The 25,419-nt window shown below is 36.3% G+C and overlaps 4 protein-coding genes across 4 annotated transcripts; all 4 read right to left on the bottom strand.

Annotated features, from left to right (window-relative positions):
* Positions 1 to 323: 323 nt before the first annotated feature.
* Positions 324 to 5,581, bottom strand: LOC116118046 (nucleolar complex protein 4 homolog B). Its single transcript, XM_031404020.1, has 15 exons — positions 5,106 to 5,581; positions 4,900 to 4,992; positions 4,704 to 4,777; positions 4,487 to 4,548; positions 4,333 to 4,384; positions 4,066 to 4,166; positions 3,854 to 3,945; positions 3,608 to 3,709; positions 3,039 to 3,097; positions 2,786 to 2,960; positions 2,471 to 2,644; positions 2,083 to 2,242; positions 1,363 to 1,420; positions 1,163 to 1,268; positions 324 to 772 (listed from the first exon to the last, which is right to left on the bottom strand). The coding sequence occupies exons 1-15, from the start codon at positions 5,460 to 5,462 to the stop codon at positions 593 to 595; spliced, it is 1,845 nt and encodes a 614-aa protein (XP_031259880.1). The 5' UTR covers positions 5,463 to 5,581; the 3' UTR covers positions 324 to 592.
* Positions 5,582 to 6,215: 634 nt separating this feature from the next.
* Positions 6,216 to 9,555, bottom strand: LOC116118047 (probable serine/threonine-protein kinase PIX13). The gene is made up of 6 exons (XM_031404021.1): positions 8,998 to 9,555; positions 8,457 to 8,788; positions 7,426 to 7,561; positions 7,190 to 7,332; positions 6,957 to 7,080; positions 6,216 to 6,875 (listed from the first exon to the last, which is right to left on the bottom strand). Exons 1-6 carry the CDS (start codon positions 9,065 to 9,067, stop codon positions 6,421 to 6,423), a joined length of 1,260 nt encoding a protein of 419 aa, XP_031259881.1. The 5' UTR covers positions 9,068 to 9,555; the 3' UTR covers positions 6,216 to 6,420.
* A 331-nt stretch (positions 9,556 to 9,886) lies between these two features.
* On the bottom strand, positions 9,887 to 13,073 carry LOC116118058 (probable serine/threonine-protein kinase PIX13). The gene is made up of 6 exons (XM_031404039.1): positions 12,669 to 13,073; positions 12,128 to 12,459; positions 11,097 to 11,232; positions 10,861 to 11,003; positions 10,628 to 10,751; positions 9,887 to 10,546 (listed from the first exon to the last, which is right to left on the bottom strand). Exons 1-6 carry the CDS (start codon positions 12,736 to 12,738, stop codon positions 10,092 to 10,094), a joined length of 1,260 nt encoding a protein of 419 aa, XP_031259899.1. The 5' UTR covers positions 12,739 to 13,073; the 3' UTR covers positions 9,887 to 10,091.
* A 2,688-nt stretch (positions 13,074 to 15,761) lies between these two features.
* Positions 15,762 to 21,264, bottom strand: LOC116118054 (bromodomain-containing protein 3-like). The gene is made up of 9 exons (XM_031404031.1): positions 20,802 to 21,264; positions 20,162 to 20,207; positions 19,934 to 20,012; positions 19,785 to 19,830; positions 19,590 to 19,688; positions 18,075 to 18,143; positions 17,657 to 17,999; positions 17,381 to 17,538; positions 15,762 to 17,046 (listed from the first exon to the last, which is right to left on the bottom strand). The coding sequence occupies exons 1-9, from the start codon at positions 21,204 to 21,206 to the stop codon at positions 16,045 to 16,047; spliced, it is 2,247 nt and encodes a 748-aa protein (XP_031259891.1). The 5' UTR covers positions 21,207 to 21,264; the 3' UTR covers positions 15,762 to 16,044.
* Positions 21,265 to 25,419: the final 4,155 nt, after the last annotated feature.

Below are 25,419 nucleotides of genomic sequence, written 5' to 3' on the forward strand. Positions count from 1 at the left end.
ACAAGGATCAATAAGAGTATAGTTTGAAAAGTTTCGATGAGTGATGATCCAAAAAAGGAATAATGGTGATGTAAAAATGCAACAATATCAGAATCGGAATATAAATTTGAGCAATAAAATAGTATTTTAAAAGTAAATGGATAAGAAAATATCATTAAACGATTATTTAAATATAGAAAAAAGTCGGTTTACTCTTAATATTTCGACAACTTATACATATATAATAAATTAACAATTGGAACAGAAAATGGCCAGATAGGCCAGTAAATGAAATAAATTAAGCACATGCTAGGTTTTCAAGTGTAAAAATAGATGGAGTACAGTTCGATTTGAATCCCCATTTCTATAAAATTTTAGGTACATTTTGTTCAAACCCTTTGAGATCACATCTATTTATGTTACATCTTTACAGATGTTAGATGACTAATTTCACGTATCTCTCAACAAATTTTGGTTTTTGCTTTTACATCTACATCTCTGGCAAAATTACAAGCCAAATTATAAACTACCCAAAACTTTTCATAAGCTACAAAATTGATCTGTTTTTAGTAAATCACAACCACGCAAAAAATGCAGTTCATGCGCATTCTATTCACTGCCGTTTTGCAGCAGTGTGATTATTTTCTTCAGAAATGTTTGTGACATTCCCAGCATTATTTTCCTTCGTTTCCTCACATTTGAATGTCCACCCAGCAAAATCTGCATCTGAAAACAAGGAGATGGGTGTCGCTTTGTAGAACGCCAGCGGGACCTGTTTAACCCTTCGCCTAATCTGCAATTTGGAGCACGCAAAATTTTGAGAAATACTTTATTCCCCAATCTAGCCCAACTAGAGGAAGAGTTAGAACATCTTCGGGTAAAACAATTCAGGGAATCTGGATCGGATTTTGGATCTGATTGAAGATTTAAAACCTATCTCCAACATTGAGGAAAAAGCATGGCAGACAAGGATACGCTAAAGCAGTTTTAACTGTCCAATAAGTTACAAGAGCTATTATAAGGTGTATTGACAACAGCTTGACCACCAAATTTTATCAGTTGCGTGACAGGACAAATCAGAAGTGACAATCAGTGGAAGCAGACAGGTTTTGCATTTATGTTAATACATAAGAAGAAATAATAATAGAACCTTGGCAAATTGACATAGAAATGATAATTTTACCTCATCTCCAAATATTGTTGCATATGAACCAGAACTAAAATCTCCAACATTTATTTCAGTGGTTTTGGCTCTAACCGTCAAATCATTCTCCAGTGACAAAACAAACCTAACCGCAGATGAAATTTAATATTAAGCATAAGCATTAAATATTTCAGGAGATTGTATGTGGCATGTGTAATAGTCAGGTATCAAGCATGTACCTTGATACAGGTGGGCAGTAGTGGTGACGAAGGGTGTCAATTTCCCAAAGTGAACTTCCTGTTTGAAGAATTTTTCATTTAGTACATAAACTTAAAGATTAGAAGAAACGAATTTCCACAATCAAGTAAAATATAAACACATTGCATAAATAAACCGGACAAAAGTAGCCAAGAAAAGAAGTTGGGTACAACTGTGTGTGTGGAGATGTCATCAGCAATAAGAATCAATTTGTTGACTTTTAAGAATTTATACATAATGACAAAAAGTAATAATTGTCATTGTGATCCATGCTTAATCAAGGCTCATATGATGTATTCCATCCACTATTCAGTATTCTTCTTTAGTTAAGATGTTTCCGTAACTTAGCAAACCTTACTGTTCTTAGAAAAGGGACCACGATCTTCCTAGTTCATCAGCTCAATATATGGATGGCATCACTAACAAATTTATACAATCTAGATGATTATTTGTTCAATGATGAAACATTCAAAGTTGCTCTGTTCTCTGATTAGATCTGCTAGTACTAATAAAAATTTTGCTGAGTCCCAAAATGAAGATATGGTTAAGCAGATGATTGAAATAAGAGGTGCACGTGGACAAAAGTGACATATGAACACCAAATAAATGGCATCCCAACTGCCTGCACTCCCCAAGTAGGTGCTAGTATATCCGACTATAGAATACAAGAATTCATAAAAGTAATTAAAAAGAATACTCACTCAAGGCACCAGACTTCACAGGATTACTCTCCTCATTGTTGAAATGATCAATGCCAGGTTTTTGGCCAGACATATTTGTCACAGTTTTAGAATCATCTGCACTATCAGCACTCTCCTTCTCAGCTTTAGAATTATCTTTTTCAGTTTCATTGCCATCTTCCTGCTCAAATAACAACAGTTTCATTTAAAACATGCATAGTGTGTCATTCAATTCCATGCACAAAAATGTAGCTGCGATGCAATTAAGAAACCAGAACAAGAACAAAAAATTTCTTAAAGTAAAGCTGAAAATATAAGGTTGCTCGGATTTATGAAACTTTAACCAAGATCAGAAGAATTAATTAGACAGATAAAAACAATGGTAGTAAATATAAGAATGGCTTGCTACCTGATGCACCAAACAGTTGATTGAAGGATGTCTCCGCAAAAGGTTGTGAATCAATGCTATAATAACCAATGCTCCTGAAGGAGGGACTGAAAGTGCCAGTCTACTTAATTTTTTTGCAAAAGCAGCAGCCAAATATGCTGGAAGAAGTGGTGACTTCAGGCAAGAGTCAAGAAGCTGCAGCAAAAAAATTTCACCTCAACCAATTTTTCCTTAAAAAATGAATTTACACTTCTAAAGGACCAAAAAATTATTAGTTGATATTTAGTGTCAACTTCACATGAGATCTGTACTGAACTACTTAGGAATTTGCAATACCTGAAAAAATTTGGCCCTATGTTTCGCCATAAAGATAGAAGGTGCCAACAGGGCATAAAGTTTTTCATAGAAGTTGGGGTACTCTAAACCGTGTTGTGTCATGAGAATGAAGAGACTACTAAGAGCCATGACGCTAACAACACCACCAATGTCATATGATCTAGTTAAGAAGTCACTGCACATTGTCGATAGTAGGTGAGACAAAAGATGTTGTATCTCAATAAAGAAAAGAGATTTTTGTATGTCAATTTACCATAACATGAGGGGATTAGACAGATATGGAATAACTGCCTGGTGGAGGGTAACAAGAACCTGTGCATCCAAAAGTAGGGAGGTGAGAAAAAATAATAATAATCAAACAGGACATAAAAACATATCTTGTATCAAGAAATGGGGAAATAAATGCTAAAGAGAAATCATCCAGATATGATTTTGAAATATTTTAAAAAGGAACCCAACTCAGAATTTATGAATGAATATGATAATAATCCATGACCAGAAACAGTTTGGGTTAAACAGTCTTTAAGACAGATATAGGATTCATTGTATAAATGTTATTCTGATAGATAGAAACAGACTGGAAGTTGACAATTTTGTAAATCAATAAAAATAGACACCAAATTTTAGCATCACATGTTAAACTATCCACGCTCCTGACTAGAGTTTAGCTTCCAGTCAAGTGCAAATGAAAGCCATAAAACTTAGTTTCTTTGAAGAATAATCTCAATTCTTAAAATAGTGACAAGTGTATCAACTAAATTCAACCCCCCTTTGCTTTGCAAATAATATGAATACATGCAGAGTGAGAGCTGTGAGGTTTACCTCTTTGTATATTTCAACTGGAAGTGGTAACCTAAGAAATGAAATCCAAGCTTTGGTGAATTTTAGTTTCATCTTTTTGGCAATGGTGGCAGCAGATAACACCTGAACATGCACAAAGTACTCAATAAAAAAAAAGCCTGGAAAATAAAGGATAAAGAATCTAGTTCATTGAAACAAATGAATTAGAAGCATAAATGAAGCTGATGGCATGAAAATCTTTTAAGTAACTAACTGATGATAACTTACATCATTGTTGTGTTTCTCAGTCTTAAGCTTTCTATGTTCTGCTTTTGACAGCTCCAAACCTGCTTTAAGATCACCTTCTTTGGATGAAAATCCTAATAATACACCAACAAGAACACTTTAACTAAAGGCATCCTAATCAAGTAGAAACTAAACCCTGGAAAAGACAGGAAAAAGTAGAACATCCTCAATATTAAAAGATGGCAGGCAATCACCTGATCCACTCCACATTTCATGTTCAAGTGTTTCTTTATTGCCCTCTGGTGATGGAATGTTTGCTATAATATAATGTATCTTGTGAATGGAAAGCTCTATGCTGCCAGAAAAGAGCAGTTATTAAGTTTGTTCTGTAAATTACTTCTTATGACAACAGTTGAACTAGAAAAATAAAAAGTTCACAAAGCCCAGTGAAATAATATATTTTTAATGTTAGTGCTACTTGCAGCTAAAAATTGGCAAAACAACATATCATGAAAACCAACCTTGCTCTTGGATAACTCTCGACGTTGCCATCTGCACTCACAGTTTTATCATCTAACAAGGAGAATCGAATCAACTGACTGACAAAGCCAATGAAAAAGAGAAACAGACAAATAATAAAGAAAAAACATAACAAGAGGCACAGCAGCTACATACCGGAAATATCTTTTGCCTCCAAAGTGCTAGCAAGCTTCTCTAAACTGATATAGGTAAAATAACTGTACCAAGAAAAAGAAATTAAAAATGCATATAACTTGGCTTTTGAAAACGTCATAAAAACTGAAGTAACCATTATTAACTCTCTACCCAGTGCGACAGAGTCATAACACTTGAAAACATTCACTAGAAAAATAAAACAGAGTTATTATCATACCGAACGTCAATGTACTTGAAATACTTTGACGCTAGCAAATCTGTAACAAAATCAACGGACTCCGGATAGTGGACCTGCCGATGAAAATAATCACGAACAATCAACAATAAACATTACTTTTACTCCGGAGGTTTGTCTTCGAAGCAATATACCCCAAAATATTTTGGGGAAATACAAAAGAAACCAACAAACTTACAATAGAATGAAGCAACTTATGGTATATAGCAGAATGAAACCTTCCACTATTCCCCAACTTAACAAACTCCATTAGAGTGTCCAACACAACCTCCTAATAAACCAATTCAAACAACACAAAAACATCAAATTCAAATATAACTTTTTTTCCAAAACAAAATATTCAGAATCACTCAGAACGAAAAAAGAAAGATAATAAAAACTCACTCTCACAGCGTCCTCTGATTGTGGCGCAACCAAAACTTGAATAAGCGACTTAACGAGCTCATCGAACTTGGAACGGAGCCACGTTTTGTAAATGAACTCATGGCCGTCCTTCGTAGAGTCTTCTATTTTCCTTTTTTTGGAAGAAGAGGGAGGAAGCTGCGGCAAAACAGGAGTAAAAAACGACTGTAGAGAGAGGATCGATTCAAGAAGGTGCTGCGGCGGCGACGTCGGAGAGATGAATGTGAGGAGTAAAGGCAAGTTATTTATGTGTGTTCTTGATGATAGCAGTTGTTGCCCTAGCGTTTTGAGCTCTTTCAGCGTGTGCTGTTTTTGCTTTTTTGATAGAATTGACGCCATTGTTGAAATTGCTCAAAGCTTCAAGCTTGGAGGGAGAGACTGAGGCAGTAGATTATTAGGTTTACTTTGAGTCGTTAAATAGATGGGCCGGGCCGGGCCCGGACAACTTCAGGCTGAGTTTTTTATTTTGCTCAGATCCAGGCCATTTACAAGCCCGGATTATTTCTAAAATTACGGACACATGATACTTCCAAAGCCAACCACCTCTGGTTGATCAAGTGATTCTATATGGACTTTTGGGTGTATTAATCAATAGGTCCTAAGTTCAATCTTTTATTGATTGCTAATAACGGTAGTCATCGTCAGAACTCTTACCCGACCGACAATTATAATGTCTCGAGAGATTAGTTGAGGTGAGAGTAAGCTAGTCTAAACAACTCCCATCATAAAAAAAAAAAAATAATAATAATATACATATATAGATATTATATATTTCCAGGGTCGGTCCATTGCGCATATATGCTCCCCTTAACCCTGATACAATTGTCCAATTCTAGTTTTGGTAATTTAATTTTAAAAATATTTATAACAATTATCTTATTCAACAAACATGACCTATACTTCATGAATTATTTTTAGTAAATCAAACTGGCACACAACCAATTGGGATAAAGCTTTATATTTCTTTTCAATCCTTTATTAATTACACACCATATAAAAAAAAAAAAAATTAAATCTGACTTCTTCATCCCCAGCACAACCATTAGGAATACCCCTAATACATGATATTTACTTGTTTCTTAATGGTGTAAATTTGCTATCAAAAAGGAAGGGATTAATAGCAGATACTCTGTTTGATAGAAACAAAGTACCAATTTACAGAATGGATATTACTAGCTACAATGAAAGATTAAACTCAACTTCACATTGACAAGGGAGAGGGAATTAATTATCATATATGAACAATACTCAGCATGATTCACAAGAAAATGCCTCTCACTTTTAACAAATAAATTTATCAAAATTGGCTTACACGAGGCGGGTGCTGATAGCCATGGTTTACACCATTTCTCGCGTGAATTGGAGATCGATAAGGCAAAGGCTGTTGGCCTTGTCGCTGAGCAACAGGACGACTTGAACGATGTCTAGGTTCTCGTGGCTTTTCATTAGATGCTTCGAGCCGTTCTAGTGTCTCGAGTACTTCTTTCATTGCAGGGCGATGTTTGGGTTCAGTTTCGAGACATTTCAGAGCAAGCTGAGCAATTTGGTATGCAGCTCTAGAGGGATATTTCCCCTCCAACCTAGAGTCCATTGTGTTCCTCAACTTTCTCTTTTCAGATAAGTATGGTTTGATCCAATCAACCAAATTATGTTGCCCACCTGGACGGTTTGTATCCAACGCTCGTAGGCCAGTTAAAATCTCCACTAATACAACTCCGAAACCATACACATCGCTCTTTACATACAAGTGCCCTGTTTTTAATAAGCAGAATGTTAATGTCATTGCAAATGGCTAAAGGTAAAGATCATACCAAAATATATTCAGAAGATTACCTGTCGCAACGTACTCTGGAGCAGCATAACCATATGTGCCCATAACTCGCGTAGTGACATGAGATTGACTAGCTGAAGGACCCATTTTCGCTAAGCCAAAATCAGATATCTTGGCGGTATAGGACTGCAATAAAACAAAATACTAAGCAAGTTAATTTTTCATGTTTAATTTAATGACATCTTCTAAGAATGCTTCCTAGCAATCAAAGATTATATATGAAGTTGAAGTTTACCCCATCAAGCAGTATATTTGACGCTTTGAAATCTCTATAAATAACTTGTTTCTCGGATGTATGCAGGAAAACCAAGCCTCGAGCTGCTCCTATCGCAATCTTTAGTCTTATATCCCATGGCAATGGCTGAACAAAAGAGCCCCCTGAAAAGGAAAATATTGAGTTTGTTGAACCAGATTAAAAAATATCATAATGCTAGAAAAATTAGACATCAAATCATGGCTATTAGCACTTACTTCCAAATAGATGGTTCTCCAAGCTACCCTTCTGCATAAATTCATAAACAAGCAGTAGCTCTTTTTCTTCCCAGCAATATCCCAACAACTTTACAAGGTTAGGATGGGAAAGCCTTCCCAGGAAATTTACTTCCGACTGCACCGGTAACCAAACAACTTTTGAAATAATTAATACCGATGTGTTAATAAACTTTAAACTTCTTTATGTTTAAGAAAACTGGTGAAACAGGAAATTAATTCAGCAAATGCTTATGTGGTTATGCAGGTAACACATCAACCAAAAGTCATAGCTATTAGATTGATAAGTTCATCATTAATAATGATCTACTGGGTATACAAACTACAACAGTACTTTCCCATTTACTCTCTTTCAAATGATGCTGAATTGAAAGCACTACAAGAAAAAGCAGGAGGTGCAGGTTGATTATATGGAAACATCTTTGTCTTTACAACTGTAAGGGATAATGTGAGAAGATAATATACAATTCTTAGAAGTGGCTTATCTCTTAGTTTTCATGATATTTCTTCCCAGAAGAAGAAAGATATAAATTGAAAAAGGTAAAAGTAAAACAAAAGAAAAGGCACTTTGGAGTTTTGGACCTATTGGTGCCATTTAACTTCAAAAAGCACCATCACTTTCCACCTTTTGGGTGTTACCCATGTCATATTTTATCCAAAGAACATATCAATTTTCCACAAGATAACCAATTTTTCTATTGGCAGGTTGCCTTTATTGATTATTTTTTAGTGCAATAGAAACAAATGTTACCTAGCAGATGAATTCCACCAAGTTGCAAACATCTTTTTCAGTTCTTTTGATGATTAAAGTGAGCATGATCTTATTATTTTACATCAATCCTATCTTAGGCTATCAAGGAACAGGAGATGCACATTCAATCTCCTTTTCGGCATCTTCTTAGTTTGTTAGAAGAGTATTACTACTATCCATTATAATCTCCTGCTCACAGCTTGTGCATACATCTAATATACCAATAATATTGAACATGAATATTTAAGTTTAGTTGGGTCACCTGCCACTCTTCATATCCTTGCAAGCTCTCAGAATTCAGTTTTTTGACAGCAACTACAGTTCCACTTCCGCTCTTCCCTGGCACTTTCTCATCGAGCCAACCTTTGAAGACTTTCCCAAATCCTCCCTCTCCGAGCAGCGTATCACTTTTGAAATTCCTAGTTGAAGCCTTCAGTTCTGCAAAACTGAAGATCCTTAAGTTTGGTGTGGGCAAGATCTGCCCAGTGGGAAAAACATCATCTCCACTAGATGCTGAGAAGTGGCTGTTCCGAGACACATTGCTCGCCCCAGAAGTCCCCGAAGACACCGTCTGGCTGGTCTGAGATGCCCCTACTGCACTTACCAAATTGTAATTGCCATCAATACATATTGAACTCAAAATGAAAAGAGTATGAAAATAAAAAAACATCAACAACTGAAGCAATTCAATGCGTATAAAGATCAAAACACAAAACCCTGATGAGAAATTGGAAACCTAATCAATATCCCATTTGAAATCTTAAAGAAAGTCAAACAAAGGGTAATAAAATATGGTGAAATACCTGCACTACTGAGCTGATCAGTAGTGTTTGCTGCAGGAACATTAGCCGGAGAAGTCCAGCAAATGCCCATCTGAAGAATTCTTCTCTTCTTTGTTGAATCTTAAAGCAGACAGCAGCAAGAAAATAGACTGCTCCTATCCAGGTTGAATTCAACTAAATAATCGAAAAACAGAAAACAATATCAAAAACTTGTTTATAATACAAATAATGATGATCTAGAGTTCTTCAACTCTCAGACTTTGATCAATCTTTCTCTTATTCAAAACTTTGAACAGGCCACAAATGCAAATGGGATTATCGTTTCTTCAACTTTGAAGACTTGAATTTCCTGTAGTCCTTCGAATTTTATATGAAAAGTCTCCGACTCTGACTCTGACTCTGGCTTTGTGATTTTACTACTATTTAACTTAACCGTGAAACAAAAAAAAAAAAAAAAAAAAAATGGAAGAAATTGAAAAATACAGCATTAATTAAAGGTATGAGTGAAGAAGACCGAGTCTTAGAAAAATTGTAAAAATAGTTTCGCGGGTAAATGAAGACTTCAGCTGCTTCGTTGTTTCCAAGTCAACTGCCGTGTCTTTGAAAATGACCATATTCCCCTTAACCCTGATACAATTGTCCAATTCTAGTTTTGGTAATTTAATTTTAAAAATATTTATAACAATTATCTTATTCAACAAACATGACCTATACTTCATGAATTATTTTTAGTAAATCAAACTGGCACACAACCAATTGGGATAAAGCTTTATATTTCTTTTCAATCCTTTATTAATTACACACCATATAAAAAAAAAAAAAAAAAATTAAATCTGACTTCTTCATCCCCAGCACAACCATTAGGAATACCCCTAATACATGATATTTACTTGTTTCTTAATGGTGTAAATTTGCTATCAAAAAGGAAGGGATTAATAGCAGATACTCTGTTTGATAGAAACAAAGTACCAATTTACAGAATGGATATTACTAGCTACAATGAAAGATTAAACTCAACTTCACATTGACAAGGGAGAGGGAATTAATTATCATATATGAACAATACTCAGCATGATTCACAAGAAAATGCCTCTCACTTTTAACAAATAAATTTATCAAAATTGGCTTACACGAGGCGGGTGCTGATAGCCATGGTTTACACCATTTCTCGCGTGAATTGGAGATCGATAAGGCAAAGGCTGTTGGCCTTGTCGCTGAGCAACAGGACGACTTGAACGATGTCTAGGTTCTCGTGGCTTTTCATTAGATGCTTCGAGCCGTTCTAGTGTCTCGAGTACTTCTTTCATTGCAGGGCGATGTTTGGGTTCAGTTTCGAGACATTTCAGAGCAAGCTGAGCAATTTGGTATGCAGCTCTAGAGGGATATTTCCCCTCCAACCTAGAGTCCATTGTGTTCCTCAACTTTCTCTTTTCAGATAAGTATGGTTTGATCCAATCAACCAAATTATGTTGCCCACCTGGACGGTTTGTATCCAACGCTCGTAGGCCAGTTAAAATCTCCACTAATACAACTCCGAAACCATACACATCGCTCTTTACATACAAGTGCCCTGTTTTTAATAAGCAGAATGTTAATGTCATTGCAAATGGCTAAAGGTAAAGATCATACCAAAATATATTCAGAAGATTACCTGTCGCAACGTACTCTGGAGCAGCATAACCATATGTGCCCATAACTCGCGTAGTGACATGAGATTGACTAGCTGAAGGACCCATTTTCGCTAAGCCAAAATCAGATATCTTGGCGGTATAGGACTGCAATAAAACAAAATACTAAGCAAGTTAATTTTTCATGTTTAATTTAATGACATCTTCTAAGAATGCTTCCTAGCAATCAAAGATTATATATGAAGTTGAAGTTTACCCCATCAAGCAGTATATTTGACGCTTTGAAATCTCTATAAATAACTTGTTTCTCGGATGTATGCAGGAAAACCAAGCCTCGAGCTGCTCCTATCGCAATCTTTAGTCTTATATCCCATGGCAATGGCTGAACAAAAGAGCCCCCTGAAAAGGAAAATATTGAGTTTGTTGAACCAGATTAAAAAATATCATAATGCTAGAAAAATTAGACATCAAATCATGGCTATTAGCACTTACTTCCAAATAGATGGTTCTCCAAGCTACCCTTCTGCATAAATTCATAAACAAGCAGTAGCTCTTTTTCTTCCCAGCAATATCCCAACAACTTTACAAGGTTAGGATGGGAAAGCCTTCCCAGGAAATTTACTTCCGACTGCACCGGTAACCAAACAACTTTTGAAATAATTAATACCGATGTGTTAATAAACTTTAAACTTCTTTATGTTTAAGAAAACTGGTGAAACAGGAAATTAATTCAGCAAATGCTTATGTGGTTATGCAGGTAACACATCAACCAAAAGTCATAGCTATTAGATTGATAAGTTCATCATTAATAATGATCTACTGGGTATACAAACTACAACAGTACTTTCCCATTTACTCTCTTTCAAATGATGCTGAATTGAAAGCACTACAAGAAAAAGCAGGAGGTGCAGGTTGATTATATGGAAACATCTTTGTCTTTACAACTGTAAGGGATAATGTGAGAAGATAATATACAATTCTTAGAAGTGGCTTATCTCTTAGTTTTCATGATATTTCTTCCCAGAAGAAGAAAGATATAAATTGAAAAAGGTAAAAGTAAAACAAAAGAAAAGGCACTTTGGAGTTTTGGACCTATTGGTGCCATTTAACTTCAAAAAGCACCATCACTTTCCACCTTTTGGGTGTTACCCATGTCATATTTTATCCAAAGAACATATCAATTTTCCACAAGATAACCAATTTTTCTATTGGCAGGTTGCCTTTATTGATTATTTTTTAGTGCAATAGAAACAAATGTTACCTAGCAGATGAATTCCACCAAGTTGCAAACATCTTTTTCAGTTCTTTTGATGATTAAAGTGAGCATGATCTTATTATTTTACATCAATCCTATCTTAGGCTATCAAGGAACAGGAGATGCACATTCAATCTCCTTTTCGGCATCTTCTTAGTTTGTTAGAAGAGTATTACTACTATCCATTATAATCTCCTGCTCACAGCTTGTGCATACATCTAATATACCAATAATATTGAACATGAATATTTAAGTTTAGTTGGGTCACCTGCCACTCTTCATATCCTTGCAAGCTCTCAGAATTCAGTTTTTTGACAGCAACTACAGTTCCACTTCCGCTCTTCCCTGGCACTTTCTCATCGAGCCAACCTTTGAAGACTTTCCCAAATCCTCCCTCTCCGAGCAGCGTATCACTTTTGAAATTCCTAGTTGAAGCCTTCAGTTCTGCAAAACTGAAGATCCTTAAGTTTGGTGTGGGCAAGATCTGCCCAGTGGGAAAAACATCATCTCCACTAGATGCTGAGAAGTGGCTGTTCCGAGACACATTGCTCGCCCCAGAAGTCCCCGAAGACACCGTCTGGCTGGTCTGAGATGCCCCTACTGCACTTACCAAATTGTAATTGCCATCAATACATATTGAACTCAAAATGAAAAGAGTATGAAAATAAAAAAACATCAACAACTGAAGCAATTCAATGCGTATAAAGATCAAAACACAAAACCCTGATGAGAAATTGGAAACCTAATCAATATCCCATTTGAAATCTTAAAGAAAGTCAAACAAAGGGTAATAAAATATGGTGAAATACCTGCACTACTGAGCTGATCAGTAGTGTTTGCTGCAGGAACATTAGCCGGAGAAGTCCAGCAAATGCCCATCTGAAGAATTCTTCTCTTCTTTGTTGAATCTTAAAGCAGACAGCAGCAAGAAAATAGACTGCTCCTATCCAGGTTGAATTCAACTAAATAATCGAAAAACAGAAAACAATATCAAAAACTTGTTTATAATACAAATAATGATGATCTAGAGTTCTTCAACTCTCAGACTTTGATCAATCTTTCTCTTATTCAAAACTTTGAACAGGCCACAAATGCAAATGGGATTATCGTTTCTTCAACTTTGAAGACTTGAATTTCCTGTAGTCCTTCGAATTTTATATGAAAAGTCTCCGACTCTGACTCTGACTCTGGCTTTGTGATTTTACTACTATTTAACTTAACCGTGAAACAAAAAAAAAAAATGGAAGAAATTGAAAAATACAGCATTAATTAAAGGTATGAGTGAAGAAGACCGAGTCTTAGAAAAATTGTAAAAATAGTTTCGCGGGTAAATGAAGACTTCAGCTGCTTCGTTGTTTCCAAGTCAACTGCCGTGTCTTTGAAAATGGCCTGTCAAAGATATAGAATAGAATGGAAAATCAAACTAAATTAATTGAAGCTAAAAGCTGGTCCAATAAATGTATGCTACATTTTGCTATTATAATCTCAACAACTTCTGCTTTTGTTTTTGCTTTTCCTTACTTCATTCCATTCACCAAACAAATGATAAGCAATTTCAGCTCCATAAATTACTGAACACAGTAATTTTTTCCTGTCAAATGTCCACTTAATTTTATAAATATATGTTAACTCGAATTCAGATTCGAATTTTAAGTCTGGATATTAGGTCCTCATAAGAATTATTGGATGATAAAAGAGTAAGAGGAAGATCTAACATGATCTCCCGATTGTTAAAAGGGGTGACCATTGGAGCTTACTCGATCGATAGTTCTAGGGTTCTGAAGAATTAATTAAGGTGTGCAGAAGCTGATCTAGACATCCTGATCATAAAAAATATATATATATGGGCACATGTTAAATGAATAACTTTGTCTCCAAAGCCAAGATTCATGCTAAAAGCTTGCATATTTATTTTATAATAATGATGCATAAAACTTAAGATAACACCTTTTCTTAGTTTTTTTTTTTTTTGCCCCCCAAATTGGACTCCCCAGCAGCTGATTTAGCAGCCCCAATTTTAATGTATTAAATTCTGGCCAATTCCAAGGCATGAATTTCAGTGGCAGAAGGAAGATGTGAAATGATTTCATTATCCAATCCAGCAAAGATAGCTTCCCTTAGTCTGTAATTTGTGCCCACATTAAAAAAACCAGAATGTACAAATCACAAGTTCCCTTTTTGGAATTATTAATGAGTCTAATATTTATAGCCTTCTATAATTCGTGGATTTGATTTCACGATTTTGAATTTCTAGACCCTTATCATGAGTTTGTGCCTCCATATTTGACCATTTCTTTCTTAAACGACCTTTTCCCACCTAAGTTTTGACTTAATGGCCCTTTCCTCCGTTAATATTTCATTCTTATCCAAAACCCATTTGGACCCATTTCAGTGGTAAAAATTCTCATTACCACCACAATTTTAACCTCCGATTTCGTCTCTATAAAATCTTTCTCATTCTAATACTTGATTTCTTGCTGATTGTCAGCAATCGTAAAACTAAAGATTTATGTTCTAAGATCATTTCTAGCCGATTTCAGTGATGATTATTCAATCGGTCATCACAAAGACTTCCATACGTCTTGACTCTAATTTTAATCTCAAATAACTCTTTTGGTTCAAACTCTGGTTAGATTCATATCATCTCTATCTAAAAGAAAATTAGACCATTACTGTAGGGGGTCTAATACATTGTAATTTCATCATAATTTCAGATGAGGTTCATCTTTCTGCATCTTTTTTACCCATATAAAACAATACCGTTACTTACAAATTACGACAAGTATGATTGAAAAGAGGATGTAATTCATATTATATATAAATTATTTAATTGAAAACTTTACAAACCAGAATAGACCTTTCAAGAGTAGAGAGAGTATTGTGTTGTCAACACCGTTAGTAACTGAGTGATCAGTTAGGACTCTTGAGTGTATTACTCAAAATATCTTAAGTTCGATTTATCTCGAGCTCTCGACCCCTAATAAGAATGACCATTATAATTTTTACTTAACGCCTAGTTCTAGAGGCTTAGACACTCCAATAAAGGAAAAAAAAAAAAAAGTGTATTGCCACCTTATTTTTCTTTTTTCTCTATGTAACACGCGGTTGTAGCTTAAATTGATTGATCATTATAAGGAGATTATTATTATTATTATTGAGATTATTTCAAATCTTGGGTCTGACCAATTAGATATTATTCAATTTGAGATTATGACCTTTTTAGTTCACTATTATTACTCTATCCTATTCAATTATCTTATCCTAAAAGCTCAAAAAATGTATTTGTTTTAATATTTTTAAAATCCAATTCTACTTTATTAAATTTTGAAAAATAATTCAATTTAACTTTTTTCAAAATACTACTCTAAAAAAACAACCAGTCAGAGAGTATACTCGGGGGATTTTGATTTTGAGTAATTCATCCAAAACATGATGACTTAAACCGTATAAAGTAAATCTCAAACTTCTTCTACCAACGAATTGAGACGTGACATATTATATATATTGATAGCTTCCCACTGGTTGTTCTTTAATAAAGCTATTAGCCATTGATTATCTTGCTTGGAAAAGCAAGAGAGTGAAAGATAAAGAACCCCTTTTGATTTGCTTAAATTGAAGTGGACAAAGACTTAACATTCGAGGAAACCTGGCACTGATTACTAACAAGAACAGAAAAAAGTGCCTGAAACAATTATATCTATCCACTCTCAGAGATCACAGTAATTTATTTCCACAAAGATGAACCTGTAAAACTCAAGACCAAGTTGATTGTTTTTTACCCTCTTTCTATTTTCGTACAAAAGTGACATGACTTGTAGCTTCATGTGAGAGAGAGAGAGAGAGAGACTATCAACAATAGAAAAGTGGAATCTACAACGAGTATGTACTCTTTTTCGAGTAAATTCTGACAACAATTCTGAAATATTAATAAGAAAATGAAATAAAAATCTTACATCATCTGAAAATGAATTCTGACTACATCATATTAACGGTTTACAATTATTATGAATGACATCTTTTTCTGCTTCTACACCTACAAATCAGGATACATTAATCTGTACAAGAATAATCTACTCTTTTCTTTTACAATACAGTTGCGTGTGGCTCTAATCAGCACCCCATCAACAACACCCTTCTATGGTTAACTTAATCAAATAGAGGAGGAAAAAATTAACTCAATTATTATCACAGCTGCAATGCTAAATCTGGTTGAGTTGAATCTACTCTGCTAGAACCAGGAGATCCTGGAGAATGAAACCTGACATTTAGGTCAGGTGGGACTGAATCTGACTTTTGTTTTGGTGACAAACCAGAATCCGGTTTCGAACGTGGTGATAACCCCTGCCAAGTCAGGCGATGATGCCCTGGTGTCGACACTGCTGATGCATCACATTCTGAATTTGGCAAAGCTCTACCATGATTTATTGTATTTGAATTATCTGCTAACTTGGAATCTTCTGAGTTCAAATAATTTGGAGTCGCTGGATGGACAAAGTTAGTATTAGTTCTAGAGACCCTATCAAGCATCTGAGATGGCTGAAAACTGAATTCACCGGACCTGGCAGCCCCAATTAGTTTCCCCATCTGAGCTGGGAGGTTAAAACCATGTGTGCAGTTAAATCCATTCATTCCGGGATGAATTGCAGGGCTCTGATGAATGGGAGGCCTTGTGTTGATTGCTCCCACACTGCTGTCCGGTACGTTAAATCCAGTATGGGAATTTGATCCAGCAACCACTTCTGATTTTTCAGTACAGGGTTCTGACGATGGATTAGCAACAAAGAGGGATGAAGAGTTGATGGCAGATGTAGGGATAGGCTTTCTTAAATGGCCGTCCGAGGGAGAGAGTGTTGGAGGTACATGCTTCCCTGAGAAATCCTGTGCTTCAGGTTTCTCCATTAATTTATCTCCTTTTGATTCAGTCATGGTAGCTGTGGTAGCAGAACAAGAATTTTCAGGAATGAAGAAGGGATGTAACGAAGACGGTAGGCCTGGAGGGATTGAAGGAAGTATTATCGGCTTCAGTGGTGTGACATCATTTTCTCCAACCCATCCGGGGCCAAACTTAATCCCCACGGGCAAACACCTTTCTATCTTTTTTGAAGCAACTCGCCAAGCAACAGGTCCAAGGTTTGCAGCAAAACAAGCTAGGCTTCTAGTATAACCATGCTCCGAATGAAGCCCTACCTGATTACATGCAAGAACAAGTCAATTCTAACCAAATTAAATGCTAGGTAAAAAATCCAATGTAAAATGGGCCACTAAAAAACAAAGAGCAGCACATGCGTGCATGGACCCACACATGGAAGTTGTGAACAGTTTATATAATTATTCTCCGAGGTTAACGTTTAAGTCCAATCTTGTTAATTTGTTGTTTTTCCTTTGCTATTGCCAGCTACGGAGAAGTGTATTCTAGGGTATTTTGTTTTGAATAGTCCAAGACCTATGTGTGGACTCAATGCACCGCAGTAATCCCTTTTCAATGAATTTAATAGAAAATCAACTAGGGTAAGATACATACAGCCATTAGCTGCTTCCTATCAACATCGAAAGTAGTGAACACAGATTGCTCCCGGCCACCAGCTGACAGATGAAATTGCAAGTATGTGTTGCGCCTGTTCTCATCAGGTACAAATTGTTTTTTTCCATACTTCATGGAATAACCCCTTGACATTGCCGCTGAAAGAAAAGATGAAAACGTCCGCCTCCTTTAGAAACTTGACATTTGTGATAAAACTGGACAACCAAAGTTTTAAGGCAGGAAAAAGACTAGCCCACACTAATGCTAAACCAGTACCTTCATCATTTCTCTCAAATTTGTTCTCAGCCAACCATCCACTGTGAATGTCATTGCGAGAACCATAAAATCGTTCAGATGATTCTGCAATCCCAGACTTGTCTGCATGATGGGGTCCTTTTCTTAAATCATGATTGGACCAGATAGTGTTTTCTGCCCCAGTAGCAAGAGTAGCATCGGTGAACTCCGAACGAGCACGCTCCAAGGGGGGCCTGCCCAGTGGCTTTTTCCACTTGCTTGGTGGTCTCCCTCTTCTTACTACTTTAGTTTCTGGTTCATTATCATCACTGTCCTGCCTTAGATTTTCAAAATTCTTTACTGCGAGTTCTTGTATGGATCGTGCCTGGAAGTCAGTACCCAATCTCAGAGAACATAAGACAGCATGAACATGGAATATTCAGAGTTTAGTTGATTTTACCTGTCGAAAGTATATGGTATCTGGTGCATTATACTGCATTGCATTGGAACATATCAAGAAAACATCTTTCTGCACGATAATTTAATCAAATGTCAATTCTCCAAAATCAGAAGTCCCGTATTCTGGCAATATGTATATATGATTTCCAAGGCATCAACAACATAAGCTAATGACCTCATACATGGCCAATCTTTTACTTATTTATTTCCAGGTTCAGTGTGAAACAATCAAAGAGTATAATTTTGAAGGCATCATGAATAAGGAAATATCCCATACAATCTTGAGCAGAAATACTTGCAGCAAGTTTTACTGTTCAAGGTAAGGATAAATGACTAAATGGTCATTCGTTTTCCTGCTAGGCAAGATACAAGACTAGCGGCTGTATTAGCCCCCTCATTCCTTCAACACCCAAACCCAAAGCACCAAGTCAGTAGATAGTAATATCATTAAATTGACAGACTAACAACTTTATCCAGAAGATCTTGAAAAGGACAAATAATTGAGCCCAAACATTTTGGAAATGAACCCAACCAGAAAGAAAGAAAAAAAAACCAGCATTATAACCATATATGACAAGGTCATGTCATCTTTCTTTTCCCCTGTTCGGTGCACACAGATCATATCAGAGATGAAGGTATGGTTCTATACATTAACCAAAAAAAGGGAAGAATACAACTGATTATTTAAGAAACAACATCTACTCTTCCTGGGTTAGATCGTGTTACCAACTCTGCAGTTCAAAGACTCTACCTCCTAACAGGATTCACAATTACCAAATGGGAGATCCAGTAACCTTGAGAAATAAATAATTTCTTTTTGACAGGAGAGAAATAGTTTTTAGACTACAGATTTTATGAAGCCATTAGCTGTCGTAATAATTCTCAAATCAATTATAAAAGAGCCGAGTCCAGTGTTGTCACTTTGTTACAGCAGTTTTTTCCATAACCAATATAGCTGATCCTCATTCTAAAATTCACAATTTTCAGAGAGTATTACCAATCAAAACTACGAATTGTCGCCATTTTTCCAAGGGCTAGGTGCCATAAGATATTTTATTAACTTAGAGAATACGTCAATACATGACTAATTAGCAATAAAACAAAGTTCAAAATACTCAAATTAATTGGGACCACTAAAACAAGACTTGCATCACTCTTAACTGCTTTTTCTACCAATTAAAAGCATCAACATTTAGTAAAGCCCTCATAAGGGGATTATTTCAACTGAATTAAACAAGAAATACATGCAGCTAATGAGCTACTAATTCTTGAAATGAACGACAAACAAAGAGGCCAACCTTACTTGCAGAATAGCATTCACAACGTCAATCTTTCGTAAAAAAGAAGCATATCTAACTTCAAGTTTGAAAACAGGTGTCTTTGTTCCATTATACAATACATTCGAAAAGAATACCAAAGAACAGACCAAATACAAACAAAAGCAGCAAAGAAGAAAACGGAATGGACGAAAATATCAGATTTCTTAAAGATACAAGCCACAGGCATGTAAACCAACCTCAAATGCTTCCAAGGTGGCATAAGCTCCATTAGATAGTTTCTTTCTAACAGTTGAAAAATCCATGGGATGCTCAATGACTTCATGGTAGTCTGGAAGCTGCATAAAACAGACATCAATGAGAAAATAATAATAATAATAATAATAATAATATATAACTGCTAAAGTAAAAGTGTCAACAAGTTAACAACATACCTCTTTTGGGTCCACTGGGTCAGAAAAGACGCCATAGGTGTCTTTCCTAAATGAATACAAGTATTTGAAAAGAAACAGAACTCAGTGAACTTGAATACAGAAGCTACAAGAAGATATCAAACAAAACGCACAGAAAACAAAATACAAACTTTTGAAGCCTATCGAGGATGAACAGTAAAAGCTTTTCATCAGGTAAAGGCGTCGAGGGTCCCGATTCCAACAAAGCCCCTGCACAAATCCACCAATAATCACATCAAAAAGTTCCAAAAAAAAATGCCTTTTTTTAGCAAATGGGCGCGTGAGATCATCGGGAAAAAGTCCAGAAAAAAGGCATTTTAAGAAAATGGGCATCATCATATATGACTATATGAGCAAACCTTGATTGTTATTGGTTGGGTTCGAACCGGAAATAGACTTCTCTCCCTGAAAATTTAAAAAAAAAAAAAAAAAAAAAAAAACCCAACAATAAATAGAAAATTAAAACAAAAAAGAAATTAATTATAAGCTAATAACAAACAAATCTTCTCCCTTACTAAAATAGCTGTGAAAAATAGAAAAAGTAAAGTGGCTTAGCATTCAAAGTTCAAGAAAGGGCAAAAAAAATAACACAGTTAACTGTGAACTAATAACTGAAAAAGAAAAGACAAAATTCAACTTTTTTTTATCAGATTTGACAGTCATATTATTATTATAACTGAAATAGTATTATTATCATATAATCTTTGTGAAAAATAAAGTCATATTAATTACTCAATCAACAACAAGAAGAAAATAAAAATCAAAAGTGCCCAAATTTCAAAAATAAAAATACAAAGTCAAACAGAAGTTTCTAGAAATTTCAAACCCGCAAATTTTCTTTCTCTCACAAAGGCCCGAACTTCAAGGTACTTTCAGAAATACCGTTAAAACATTAATTTCCTCGGGTAAAAATTTCGCGCTTTTAATTCAAAAAAAAATCCCCCAAAAACCCCCGGTAAAAATCTCATCTTTTTTTCAAATTCCCAAATAATTAACTACCTTTTCGGAATCCCCACTCCCAGATCTACCTCCGATCGCATTGATCTTCCTCTTTTTGTGATTAAGCGCACAGTTTTCGTCCGAATCGGAGGCGTTAGAATTCGAATTTTGTTCAGATTTCTGCAACTTGAGCACCAGCTTCAGCTTCTTCTCGCGCCGATTAGCTCCCAATTCTTCATCTTCGTCGTCGGACACGACTCTCTCCGGAGACGGATTCGGGTTCCGCCGCGTGGATCGACGGACCTGATTTGCAGTGGCAGAGCTGTAATTCGATGTAATTTTTTGGGTAGAGTTGTTGGGTTTGCTGTTCTGTTGCTGCTCTTCTTTGAGAGTCCTTTTCTGAAGATCTAAGAGAGAAGGTCTTCCTTTCCTCTTCTTCTTCCTTCTCTCAACTATCTTACCCATTTCGTTTCCTTTCTCTTCTCTCTCTCTCTCTCTCTCTCTCTCTCTCTGGTTTTGTTTGATGCACAAACAAACAAACAAGGTCTTATTTTTATTTTTTTAAATTAAATTAATTTTAATTAAATAAGGAATTTGGTTTATGACTTTTAGGAAGGGGGCACGGAACGGAGGTGGTGAGGCACGTGACTTTCCCACGAGTTTCCCGTGGGAATGGGACTCGTGTATTATTGGAGTCTGGAGACAAATTTGTTTTTGTCTTTTGTTTTCATTGGTCTACGTGGCATTTGGTCAACTACTTTTTTACTATTTATTCAAAACAAAATAGTGTATCCAAATAATACTAAACCAATAATATTCTCTCACAACTCTATGTGTTAGTCCATAATTAATCAATTTATAATAGATTTTACATGAGTTTTGTATGGATTTTACTAATTAATTATTACCTGATTAATTGCGAACTATTATATCAAAATTGTGCGAAAAAATTTGTGAGAAATAGTTGGTATAATCACAATAGAAGTAAAATAGGATTTTTCAAAGTATTTAATTAAATTTTAATTTGTAAAACAAATACACGTTAAATCAAGTCAACCGCTTGAACAGTCAAAAGTCAAAACTTGGACTAACTTTTTCTCTTTTAATCTTTATATCAATCAAAAATTATTTTTAATGAAAATATATACTTGAGAAATAAAATAAAAAGGTCTTAACTTTTAGGGTCCGCTTGGAAGTTTCATGGTAACGGTTATGAGGGTAAACCACTGCAGCAGTTTTGAGGGTAAACTATCGTAATGGTTTTGAAGGGTTTTTAGTAGCAGTTTTTAAAACATCCAACTTGTGTTTGGGAGTTTATTTTCTAGCGGTTTTAAAAGTTTTTTAAAATGATAAATTTATATATATGCCTATAAAAATACCCTAACTCTAACTAGTACTTTGGAGTTTTGTTTTTTCAATTGTAAGGTAAGAGTTCTTTATTTGTTTTCTACTTATTAGTATTTTATTACTTCAAATGTGATAAAGTTTTCTTATCATTCTTCGCCATTCTTTACAACATCTAGAATGATTGAAAAATTGTAACTCTACTTCTCCAAGAAACCATCTAGAAATGAGATTTTAATAATAATTTTTTTTTTTTAATGATTGCTTAAAATTGTTTTATATTTAATATGGTTGAAGACTTGCATAATGTGATTAATATATATATATATATATATATATATAATTGGGATAGTTTTATAGTGGATAGGATATTTGTGGAATAAAATTTTAAAACCAACCAAAACACCCCGATTTTGGGTGTTTTATAAACCCCACAAAAATACACTACACTGGTTATGAGGCGTTTTGAGCCAGTCAAAACCAGAGCATAAAAAATCTGGCAAGTAATGGTTTAAAAACATCTCAAAACCAGTCCAATTAAAAACCCCTCAAAACCAATGGAAAAAAAGCTCCCAATCAGACCCTTAAGAGTTATTTAATGGGATATCAGGTTATTTTTATGTTAATTTATTGTTTTTAAAACATAAATGACGTTACCAATAAGATTATAAGTTGGGCACAAATATGAACCTTTATCCCACATTTTAGATCTCAAATCTTATTGAATTTATTCTATACCATTATTGAAGTACTATGATAATATTCTTTTTAAATAGCATATAAATTAATTATAAAACATTTGAGGATTAAAAAATGATTCTAATATATGTCAACTGAATTAATCATATGTTATCAACTGTTGATGCGTGATTTTGACACTAACTAATCGACACGTGCGTAACGTTGGTTGGCCAAGAGACGCACGTGGGTACGAATAACGTGTAGAGTAAATGTAGTAATAATAGCTTTTTAAAGTGGTTCGGATGCTAAGGTAGCAAGCCCTACGTCCACTGATAGTTGTATTAGTATTGTGGGTCAGGTCGCAACAGCGGACTGACTTACAAATGATTAGGGAAAAGTAAACACAAAGATACAAGAGAGAGAGAGAGAGAGAGATAGTTCAGAGTGTAAAAAGGCCGAATCCCCTCAATGAAGGGGTCTTCCCCTTTTTATAGTGAGATGAGCGCAAGTAATCATCATTAAATCCTTGGGTTGGTGTGAATGTCAGGACAAAATCTGGCTTTATGTCACATTGCCCACCTTCCAAACTGATTTCACGCAATTTGGAGCAGGAAATGGACACGTGGGGTCTCCACAATGTCTGGCAGGCTGGCATGCGCTTACCGTTCTGACGGAAGCAGGTCACACTCCATCACGTGATTTCCCACATCAGCCCTTGATTTCCTAGGCATAACAGAAGTCCCCTATTTTTAAGGTTTGAGGATCGAACCTTGGAAACTAAGTCATGCCGCGATTGGAGGTTCTGGAGGTTCTGACAATTCCAACCTGAATGAAAGAAGCTCGGGATAGGGCCTTTTGCGAACATGACCTCACACAAACCCCGTCCAAACGACCTGACAGCCATCGCCCAAGCGTCCTGACTTCATCGGGTGTTCCTTACCGTACCTTAGGGATGGAGATGTAACGAAGCTGTTTCTGCGTTGACAGGCGCTCTGCGCGTGTTAAGCGTCTGCCAAGCGCATTCAATGCGTTGTGTGCTAACGCGTTCTTGCTTTGGCAGAACATTAATTGCATGACATGCCCGAAACGACAACTCTTATCATAATATTAACTGTGGCGTGGGGCGCATTTAATACGAAGAGAGAGGAAAGCGTTGTTTTGATTCCGAGGGGTGGTAAACGCCGGTTCATAGTCCTTATAAAAGCCCAAATTTTTCAGATGATGCCACCAGAATCTCTTTTGCCTTGAGTGAAAAATCTTTGCAAACCGGAAGCTCTTCTTTTCTGATTAGCATTTCTCCGATACCCGAAGCAAGAACCGTCCACGGTCACGCGTCCCAAAAGGTAAAGGTTTTTTTTTTTTTTTTTTTTTTTTTTTTTTTTTTTTATTAGTACAATGGCATTGGGTCATCTGATGTTTCATCAGAGACGCGACGCTGGAGTCTGGTTCGAGCTGTGAATGGCGGCTTGAGTCACTATTAGGGTTTAGGGAATTTGTTCCATGCTGCCGTATGGGGCAACGTACGATGGCTAAAATGACCTTCTGTCTGTCGGTGTTGCAGACTGCAGAATGGCACCCTCAGCATCCAGATCCGAGGAAGGAGCCGGCTCGTCTTTGCGGGATGTTCCCGTGGACGCATCCCTTGAGGTCTTCTCGGTTCTCACCCGAGAAGAGTTCGAGAGGATAAAGAGACAGTTCAACGTCCGCACGGAGGTGTTCCTCGACGTCACCCGGTCATCGCGGCATACTTCTGATGGCCTAGCTGCGATCTCCGAAGAGATCTTTAAGGGTAGGGGGATGATTCCTTTCCACCCTTTTATTAGGTCAGTCCTGGATCACTTTGGGATCGCACCAATGATGTTAACGCCAAACGCGTATGTCATCGCCGTTGCGATGTACATCGCGTGCCGCGAGAGTTGCTTGGGCGAGCTAATAGCAGTGAAGCTTGGCTGCGCGTATTTCCTTAAAAGGAGTAAGGACAAAGACTCCTGTTACTTGTCCCGGCGATCTACCATCGCCGAAGGGATACATAGCTATCCCAGCAATGCGGGAGCCTACGAGACGAAGTTCTTCTTCTTCTGCTACGATGGCAACTACCGCTTTTAGGATCTAAGTAGGTTCCTCTTCGCTAGATTCATTAACTATGCGCTTCTTTTTTCTAACGACCTGTATTCTTTTGCAGTTAACAAGTCAACCAGTCTGGACTTGCTCACCGATCCGGACAAGATCGTGTCTTTTGGGTTCTCCCTGAAGAAAGTCGGGACGCGAGGAAGCTCGTGACGACCGCGAACTTGCAGAAGTATGGTTTTTTTAGCGATAACGCGTCTTTAGAGTCCCCAGAATGTAAGTTGGACACTGATTCATTTCTGGTCATAGAATAATTTTTGTTTAGTTACTAACGTACTTGCATGCAGTGACCATGATTCCGAAAGAATCCGAGCAACCACGGCGAGTGCTATTTAACTTCCCTCGATCGAGGAGGGCCAGAACGGCAGAAGCTGCTCGCCCCACAGCGGCACAACCGGTGTGAACTGTTGCGCCTTCCCAGCCCCGTCCTGAGGAAGAAACGACCAAGACAGAACAGGTTGCTCAGCCATCGCCTGCTCGTCCAAGGCGGAAGGCTCTGGCTCAGCGGTTGAAGAAAAGGAAGCAG

The sequence above is a fragment of the Pistacia vera genome, unplaced genomic scaffold (genome assembly GCF_008641045.1).
Source record: "Pistacia vera cultivar Batoury unplaced genomic scaffold, PisVer_v2 Contig833, whole genome shotgun sequence".
Classification (NCBI taxonomy): Eukaryota; Viridiplantae; Streptophyta; class Magnoliopsida; order Sapindales; family Anacardiaceae; genus Pistacia; species Pistacia vera.